General features: G+C 37.4%; 1 protein-coding gene across 1 annotated transcript; it reads left to right on the plus strand.

The window, feature by feature from the left end:
- Positions 1-5,998: 5,998 nt before the first annotated feature.
- Positions 5,999-9,675, plus strand: LOC126712111 (probable disease resistance protein At4g33300). The gene is made up of 5 exons (XM_050411321.1): positions 5,999-6,815; positions 7,308-7,696; positions 7,808-8,163; positions 8,266-8,471; positions 8,641-9,675. The coding sequence occupies exons 1-5, from the start codon at positions 6,107-6,109 to the stop codon at positions 9,465-9,467; spliced, it is 2,487 nt and encodes an 828-aa protein (XP_050267278.1). The 5' UTR covers positions 5,999-6,106; the 3' UTR covers positions 9,468-9,675.
- The last annotated feature ends 220 nt before the right edge of the window (positions 9,676-9,895 follow it).

Raw genomic sequence — 9,895 nt, forward strand, 5'->3', positions numbered from 1 at the left:
ATATTGCTATTTTAGTGGCGTCTTGCATTTCTAGGCTGATATTTATAAACCAAATAAAATTTTTGTTATTCAAAAACCATTAAAATAAATAACATATTTACAAATCATGATTTTTTTTTTTTTTTTTTTGAGAATGCAAATCATGAAAAGTTGAAGTGCTTTAGTTAGCAAATAAAACTTAGTTTTTGTCATTTTAAAATCAATTTAAGACACCTTTCAAAAATAACAAAAAACGGGACTTTCACTTTCTCAACTTCATTATGATGATTTTCTTCTTCTTTTATGGCTGCTCTAGATAGAGAACTTAAATTTGGTTTGTGAACAAAGCAAGCAAACAAATTAAGCAAACAAATTAGGCGGAAGCGTGTTGAGTTTTCCGAATGAAGTCCATTACGCTAATCAATGCAATATTATATTTAAATTCATTATCGATCTTGCTTTAGGTTTCTGTGAATCTATGGATTTCATAAGAAAACTTGTCCTTTTTTCATAGGCTGTGTAAGATTGTGTTAATGATACGGACTTTTATGCTTAGAAAGTTTAGTACAAAGTGATTACTAATCACCGCTGTAAAAGGTTGACCAGTACAAAGTGATTACTATATATATATTTAATGAAAAAGTGATTACTATTTGGAACTTGCGGTCATGACTTATGTCAATGAGACAAGCATTAGTCAATAATGAACTCGTTAATGCTCCATACAACACATTTACCATACATGGTAAGTTCAAAAAAGAGAAAACCACATGTACTCAAACAAGAGGGAAGTAAAAGGAGTGTTCACAAGTCAAAAAGTTCCGGAGTATCTTAACTAAGCTCTTATTGCCCTCATTCCTAAACATCTTGGGTCTGAAACTATTAGTCAGTATGGACCAATTAGCTTGTGCAGTGCTATTTATAAGATAATATCTAAAATTATTGGGTAGAGAATTAGACCCCTGTTGCCATCGTTGATCTCCCCGATGCAAGCAGCATTCCTTGAAGGGGGAAGGAGCTTGAATAATGTCATAATTGCTTAGGAATTAATCTGCTCTCTGAAAAGTAGGAAGGGAAAGGATGGATACATGGTAATAAAGATTGACCTGGAAAAAGGCTTATGATCGCATTGAGTGGAGCTTTATCAAAATGGTTCTTGAACATTTTGGATTTCCACAAAATATTACTAATCTCATCAGGAGCTACATATCCACAACAACCACAGCCTTGTTATTTAATGGAAGTAAATTAGAAGCCTTTCAGCCTTCGAGAGGCATTAGGCAGGGTGATCCCATCTCACCCTATCTATTCATGTTATGTATGGAGTTCCTTGGTGCACTAATCACAAGCATGTGTAAAGAAAGAAGATGGGATAAGATGCAAGCTTCTAGACATGGGTCGAGCTTCTCACATGTGTTCTTTGCAAATGATTTGATGCTTTTTGCAAAGGCAGACCATAAGAATTGTGAAGCTGTTATTGAAGTATTAGATAATTTCTGTAATCTTGTTGGTCAAAAGGTTAATTTGGGAAAGTCTAAGATCCTCTTTTCACCAAATGTTACAAGAAGGAGGAAGAGGTATATATGTAGAAAACTAGGAATGAATGCTACAAATAATCTAGGAAGATGCCTTGGGTTTCCCATCCTCACCCAAGGTAGACCAGGTCCTACCTTCAATTTTGTGGTGGAAAGGGTTCAAAATAAGCTTGTTGGATGAAGGACCAAGTTGCTATCAAGGGCTGTAAAGCTTGTACTTGTCAAATCAGCAGTTGCCCTAATAGCATAACATGCAGTGTCAAGCCCTTCCTAGTAAAGTGTGTAATGTAGTTGATAAGACCATTAGAGATTTCCTATAGGGCTCGATTGAAGAGAAGAGGAAAAGGCATATGGTCAAGTGGAGCACAGTGACCCTTCCGAAAGAGTTAGGAGGGCTGGGATTGCACTTAATGAAGGATAGAAATATAGCTATCCTTGTTAAACTCTATTAGAGGTTGGCTAGTGAACAGGAGTCCCCTTGGGTAGCAACGTTGGTTGCAAAATATCTAACTCCCAGAAGAATGACGGAGGAAGGAAGAAAATTACCTTGCTTAAGTGTTTGGTCTGCTTGCAAGAAGTGAGGTCCAATCTATGTCAAAGGTCTAAAATGGTTTGTAAGGAGTGGTGAATTAGTCAATTTCTGGATGGATTTCTGCTTACCAGTGGGTACCTTACGCAGTCTTATCCAAGGGCCTCTAAATCAGGAAAAGGACCATCTAACAGTCAGGCAATGCTTTGATGCTGAGCGTGAATGGAGTGCTTAGAGTATATCCTTTGAAATACCAGACCATTTACTGAATGTCATAAAGCTACCCCTCTGTCTATTGACCAAAATGTAGAAGACTCGCTGCATTGGGCTCACTCCGAGAATGGCTTCTTCTCTCTTAAATCTGCCTATTTGCTGGCAAGGGGTTTAAATCCCTTAAACCTAGAAACTGAATCGATAGCATGGGTATGGAAGGTGGAAGCTCCGCCCAAGGTTCAATTCTTTTTATGGTTGTGCCTTCATAACAGCGTACCCACTGGAGAAGTGTTGGGTTCAAGGGGTTTAAACCTCAGGCCCATTTTTAGTTTGTGTAAAAAGAATAATGAATTTGTAGATCATCTTTTAAGGGGCTGTGAGGTGGCAAAATATTTATGGTAGGAACTGAAATTTCCCCATTGCCTGAGGGACACGTTTAATTTACCCCTTGGAAAATGGCTTGAGTCCAACTATCAGAGTGATATCAGTTCGAAGTTTATGGGTATTCCTTGGAGGATTTTGTTCCCTATGGGGGTCTGGCAATTATGGCAGTACAGAAACAATTTTGTGTTCAAAATAGGCAAGGTGGAGCATTTGTGTTTCAAACAATTCATTAAAGATAGTGCAAAATACTACTCCATTGGCTTTAATGCAAAACTACAAAAAGCCAAAGTTGTGATCCTAGTTGGCTGGATGAAGCCACCTGAGGGATAGGCGAAGCTTAACTCCGATGGATCAGCAATGGGGAATCCAAAGAAGGCAGGGGGTGGAGGGGTGATCAGGAGTTACGATGGGGAGTGGTTAACAGGTTATGCCAGACCACTTGGACATACTAATAGCTGCATGGCAGAGCTTTGGACCTTGAGAGATGGGTTAATGTTGGCCAAGGATATGGGTCTCAACAATCTTATTGTAGAACTTGATGCATTAAGCATGGTTCTTCTTATGAATAACAATACTAGTAACTTGCTAATGGAGCCTTTACTAACTGATTGCAGGAACCTGCTGAGGGCAATCCCCAATAAGTGGGTTGTTCATGCTTACCGAGAGGCCAACTAATGTGCTAATGCATTGGCTAAATTGGGAGCAACATACCTTCTTTTGTTGTATTTTTGAGTCCACCGCCTGTGGTAGAAATTATATTAGCTCATGACAAAACTAATGTGTTTTGTAACAAAATAGTTAATTCCTAGTTTAATGCACTATCCGTGGTTTACCACCCAAAAAAAGAAAAGAAAAAAGATATGACTCCAAATTCTTTCTAAAAAAGATAAGAAAAAGATATGACTCCCAAATTGAGACTTGTTGGTCTCATTGATTCATTTCTAATTAAAATTAACAAATTATGTTTAACTAAAAAAAAAGTTAACAAGCTCATTGAGAATACAAAGCTAATTATTATTAAAATACAAGCTAATTGTGAGGAAAAATACAGATATATAGTAATTGAATTGCCTTAATCGAACTGTGGAACCATCATAAAAAGGAGATATATATATATATATATATATATTTATTTATTACAAAGAAAAAATTTTAGTTTACATTGTATTGGCAATGCAAAATTTACATTGATAGTACAATGTAGACTTATAATTAATTACCCTATTATGAAAATGTTTTGCTTTTATCTACATGATGATTAACATTGTGATTAAACAAAAACAAAAAAATAAAATTTGAATCAATGTAGTGATATCTGATTTCAACAATCGTAGTTTATACTATTTCCATCAATGCTATCCAATTTTCGATGAATCCCAATCATATAATAAAATCTCAATATTTCAACAAATGAATAAATGAAATACAAAATTATAATGATAAAAAGGATGAGTGAAAAACATTGTATAGTTCAGAATTCCTAGTTTCTCACAATGAATTTTTATATTCGAGTCCCACAAATTAAAATATTTTTTACAACTTACTAAGGTATCTTAAGTCTTAAAAATAACATATTTCTTATTCAATGACAATAAATTTAACTAATTGAAATTGTGGGCCAGAAAATTCATGGCCCAGGCCCGCCCTATGTCAAGGCCCAGGGCCTGATATGAGGAGACCTATTGTCAAGGAGGAGTTCAATGCACGGATAGGATGAGTGAAAAAACTGCTCATACTGTAGTAGAGAACTCTGTGCCTGACAAGCCCCTATTCTTGACCAAGCTATTCAACCTTTATGTCTACTCCCAACCACTTGAGGTATGGGCGGATAGGACAAGTCTTCTGCCCCGAAGGTAAAGCTCACACATGGACCCTAAAGAGAGGAAGGAATACGAGTATAAAAGGAAACAAAGGCCAAGAGAAAAAGGGAAAAAAGAAGGAGAAAGGGAAGAACTTAATGCTCCTCGGACTAAGTCCGAGGAGTCCAACCCCTCAGGCTACGACGCTGTAGGGCTTGGAGGTCCAGGCTGAACCCCCTTTTTTAACATGAGTCCCCCTAAAATCAGGATCGGATCATCGCCCCGTGATCAAAGGCAAGCCTTTTAAGCCCATTCTCTACAACTCATATTGTGAGGGATCTTTCATACGCGAGCCCAACGTCATTCTTGGGCCGTTAAATAATCGTGTCCCTACAGAAATCAATACATATTTATAACTTATTAAGCAAGTTTTTATAACTCTAATTTTTTAACATACAATAAGCATGTGTTTTAAACATTCCACGTGTCTAGTTGGATTATCTTGAAGTCATTTGTTTAAGCTTATAAATTAACTTAATTTTTAAGACAATTTATGTATATTTTTTAAAACTTCATTTTTTTTTACCCCAAGCACACTTATTCTTTTAGGGTCATTTTATGTATATTCTTTTAACAATCCATTTTAGGAAAATTTGGACATTACTTTTATGGGAGATGAAAAAAGCTGTCAAAATATTAATTTTTTTTTTCTTTTCCCATAAAAAACTTTCTTTAACTGAATTCTTAACCAGTGCCCTAAGGACACTCGTTAGCATTTCTCATTCTTTTATTCAATTTATTTTTAAAGTCAAATAGGTAAGTAAATTTAAATATTTCAAAGTGACACTTTGACCTTTGGTGATCAACACCATTTATGTAAGTACTCTTCATTTATATCCGATTTATTGCTTTCTATTAATTTTAGGTCAAAAAATCAACCATCATAATAATAATAAAAATATCATGTAAAAAACCTACGGATAATCACAACTATTTTTCATAATATTTGAGATTGCATAATATCTAAGATGGTAGACTCAATAAAGTAATATCACTTTCATGGAATAAAATCATCTCCATTTAGTTTGGTATCTATTTTAAGTTCCATATCTATTTTAAGTTCCTTTTTATGAGACTTGAAATGGAGAGGATAATTTTTCCCTTTTCATATAGAACCATTGTTAACATCTTTTTTACTTTAACTTTAAACTTTTTTGTTGGAAACATGTAGAAATCTAGATGAGCTGCAAGAGCCTCTTGGCAACATCTCTCTTATCGCACACTAATAGTTGTAGAAAAAATTGTCATAAACCTTGTAATTCAACTAACATTTTCTAACGATTTGAAACCGTTAAGTTAAAATCCCTACCTCCCGACTCTTATATTTAAAAAAAAAAAAAAAACTATATTCTACACTTATTTATTTATTTATTTTTTTATAGTAACTACAATCACACATCCTTTTTTTGATAAGGTACAATCACACATCCTTTTTTTTTTTTTTTTTGATGGGAACAATCACACATCCTTGATCCTTATTAAAAACACGATTTTAATATAATTCGGTTGTTGGCACTTGGTGCTATAAAACACAAACTTCCACCCGCCACAATTTTCTCTCTCGCACGCACAAACTGTCTTTCTCAGACCATTCCTCACCCGCAACCATGGGTGGTGTTGTAGACCTATTCGCCGGTGAGATCACGACGGAGTTACTGAAAATGCTGTTCAGCATAGCACGCAAGTCATGTCTCTGCAAATCAAGTGCCGAGCAACTAAGCTCCACACTCGAGCAACTCAGGCCCATGGTCTACGAAATCAAGATGGCTGGAGTCGAGCTCACACCTTCTCGACAAACCCAACTCAACAGCCTCTACAAGACTCTCGAAGAAGGCATCGATGTCACCCACAAGGTCCTCGCTTCGCCTCGCTGGAACGTCTACAGGAACTTGCAACTTTCAAGAAAAATGGATCAGATTGATAAGAAAGTTTCGAGTTTCTTGAAAACTATGGTTCCGATGCACGTGCTCGCTGATGTGCACCACTTGAGAGCCGATACGGCTGAGAGGTTCGACAAACTTGAAGGGTCTGCTCGGCGGCTCGAGCAGAGGCTTGGAGCTATGAGAATGGGAGGTGGTGGTGCTGGAGGGTGGGTGATAGAGGAGGCTATGAAGAGAGTCGAGGAAGAGGAGGAGAGGTGGGGTGCTGAGAGTGGTTTTGTGAGTTTTGGTGTTGGGTTAGAGTTGGGAAAGAAGAGAGTGAAGGAGATGGTGTTGACTGAGAGAGATGAGTTTCGGGTTGTTTCTATTTGTGGGATTGGTGGGTCTGGGAAAACCACCTTGGCTAGAGAGTTTTGCAAAGATGATCTTGTTCGAAGTGAGTATTGTAAATCTTAAAAGAATAAGACTTTATCATTGTTTTTTTTGGTTCTTAATTGTTTTATAATTTTGGTATCTGGGTTTTGATCTGTTTGCTTAAAAGTTTCAATTTTTAGTTTTCCAGCAAATTGAGCCAAATACCACTTTTGTATCTGATTTAGATAAATGTTTCGTTTCAAGTTACAACCTTTTGAGATGAGCGCAGATTTTATAACTTAAGCATACATGTAGCCGATCCTAACTAGTCTGTTGAGAATTCGTAACCGATCATAAAATTTTGGGAATAAGGCTTTGATGGTTGTTGTGTACTCCTCATGGTTAATGAGTATTGTATTATAGCGGATAGAGGAAGAAGTATTTTCTAGTTTGGAAAATAAGATTGTCTTAGGAAAGTACTATGTAAGGTTGTTTATTATGTTTAATATGCTCAAAATTGTACAACCAGCGTGAAGGTTTGGTTCCAATGGACTCTTTTTATCACTTTGTGCAGGTTACTTCTGTGACAGGATTTTGTTCCTGACAGTATCACAGTCTCCAAATGTGGATCAGTTGAGAGCTAAGATTTGGGGATACATTATGGGGAATGAGAATTTGGACTGGAATTATATGATTCCACAATATAATCTCCAGTATGAGGGGAGAATTGGTGCCCGAACCCTGGTGGTATTGGATGACGTGTGGTCACTTGCAGTGCTCGAAAAGCTTATATTTCCAGGCTGCAAAATCCTTGTTGTTTCTCGGTTCAAATTTCCTTCTGTTACCAAGGCTACTTATGAAGTAGAATTATTGACGGAGAATGAAGCACTGTCTTTGTTCTGCCACTCTGCTTTTGGAGAAAAGTCCATGCCTCTTGGTTCTGATGAGAATCTTGTCAAGCAGGTAGTATTATTTAACCTCTGTGCTTGTGTACCAAATGGGGTTGTGTAATTTTTCAGAATTGTAATTGGTTACTTGTTTCTTGCTTATGCGCATTAAATTTGCATTCAATAGGTTGTGAGTGAGTGCAAGGGGCTTCCTTTGGCACTTAAAGTGATAGGAGCTTCGTTAAGGGATCAATCTGAAATGTTTTGGTTAGGTGCAAAGAGCAGGTTGTCTCGAGGTGAGCCTGTATCTGAGCCGCATGAAAATAAGCTGCTTGAAAGAATGGCAGTAAGTGTTAAATTCTTGAGCAAGAAGGTCAGGGAATGTTTCTTGGATTTGGGGGCCTTCCCCGAAGACAGGAAGATTCCTCTTGAGATCCTTATCAATATGTGGGTTGAGCTACACGATATCGATGGAGAAGATGCTTTTGCGATTCTTGTTGAACTTTCAGAGAAGAATCTCCTCACCCTGGTGAAAGAAGAGAGGTATGTAGGTTTGGGCTTACTTTAGTTGTCATGAACATAGGTTGCTCTTGTTTTAGCAGTGATATGCATTCTAAATCCTTTACTGTATTATTAATCTGGCAGAACTGGAGACATGTATAGCAGTTGCTTTGAGATCTTTGTCACTCAACATGATGTGTTGAGAGACCTTGCTCTTCATTTAAGCAATCAGGGACTCATAAATGAACGCCCACGATTGCTTATGCCAAGAAGAGAGAAAGAACTTCCAAAAGAGTGGGGCAGGAATTCAGATCAGCCATTTAATGCCCAGATCGTTTCAATTCATACAGGTATTATCATCACTCCTTCTAAATTGCCTTTCCTTCTAGCCAAAAAAATTAGACTTGTTTGGTAGCTTATCCAAACAGGAATTAGAGTATAAAAGGAGCATGCATCTCAATTTTGTTGTTTTGTTATAGTCTTTTTTGTGCTCACTTTCAATATGATTTCATAATATAGGGGAAATGAATGAGATGGACTGGTTCCGATTGGATTTTCCAAAGGCTGAAGTGCTCATCCTGAACTTTTCCTCAACCGAGTACTTCTTGCCTCACTTCATTGATAACATGCCAAGGCTGAGGGCACTAATAGTTATCAATCATGGTTCATCCAGTGCAGTCCTTAAGAACCATTCTATTTTTACCAATTTGCCCAACTTGAGGAGCCTCTGGCTTGAGAAAGTTACCATCCCTCCTATATCTAAAGCTTCCATCCTGAAAAAGTTGAGCAAAATTTCCCTTGTTCTATGCAAGGTAAAAAACATCCTCGGTCAGTCAGTAGAGCTACCCCAGCTCTTCCCTTGCCTCTCAGAACTCACAATTGATCACTGTGACGATTTATTTGAGTTGCCTTCTACCATCTGTGGGATGTACTCACTCAAGAGTCTAAGTATCACCAATTGCCATAGCTTATACCAGCTGCCTGCTGACTTGGGCAAACTGAAAAGCCTACAAACCCTGAGGTTATATGCTTGCCCAACTTTGAAGATGCTTTCTCCTGGAATATGTGAGCTAGTTCGGTTGAAATATCTTGACATTGCTCAATGTGTTAATTTGGCATGTCTTCCTGAAAGCATAGGTAAATTAGAGAGTTTGGAGAAGATTGATATGAGTGAATGTTCACAGATAAGGAATCTTCCAAGGTCTGCTTCTTCATTACAGTCATTGCGTCGTGTAGTTTGCGATGAAGAGGTTTCTTGGCTGTGGAGAGATATGGAGAAGGCCATGCCAGATCTTCATATTAAGGTTACTGAGAAATGCTTTGATATGGACTGGATAAATGAATAACAGTGTATGTTTTTTTTTTTTTTTTTTTAATCAACAAGGTTGGGGGGAGGGGGGGGGGGGGGGGGGGGGGATGTTTGGTTCTTCCTAAAAGGGAGACTAAGTTGCTAAGTTGCAAGGCTCTTGGCACGTGTGACTATTAGTATTCGTATTTTTTGATGTACATAAGTTTTTGGAAATAATGTGAAAAGATGTAAATGAATTAGTGGTAGATTATCTCTCTCTTCTTGGCTTATAGCCTCTGTAATGAGACACAAATGTGTTTGGTAGAAAGCCACTACTCAGTCATTGATTGGATGAGCCCTTTGAACAGCTGAACTAGGGGATAAGGGTGTAGAATTCTCTCTATATCATTACCCATCCAACCGACCAAAAACTCAAAACTTTTATCTCAATGAAACACCAAAACAAAAAGTCTTTGGCTTAATGCC

Source organism: Quercus robur, chromosome 2 (genome assembly GCF_932294415.1).
Source record: "Quercus robur chromosome 2, dhQueRobu3.1, whole genome shotgun sequence".
Taxonomy (NCBI): domain Eukaryota; kingdom Viridiplantae; phylum Streptophyta; class Magnoliopsida; order Fagales; family Fagaceae; genus Quercus; species Quercus robur.

What these genes read in the sequence shown, in the direction of transcription:
- LOC126712111 (XM_050411321.1), top strand. Translation starts at nt 6,107, where the DNA reads ATGGGTGGTGTTGTAGACCTATTCGCCGGTGAGATCACGACGGAGTTA. An exon ending in ATGAGAATCTTGTCAAGCAG is followed by an intron (nt 7,697 to 7,807) that starts GTAGTATTATTT and finishes TGCATTCAATAG; the next exon opens with GTTGTGAGTGAGTGCAAGGG. An exon ending in ACCCTGGTGAAAGAAGAGAG is followed by an intron (nt 8,164 to 8,265) that starts GTATGTAGGTTT and finishes TTAATCTGGCAG; the next exon opens with AACTGGAGACATGTATAGCA.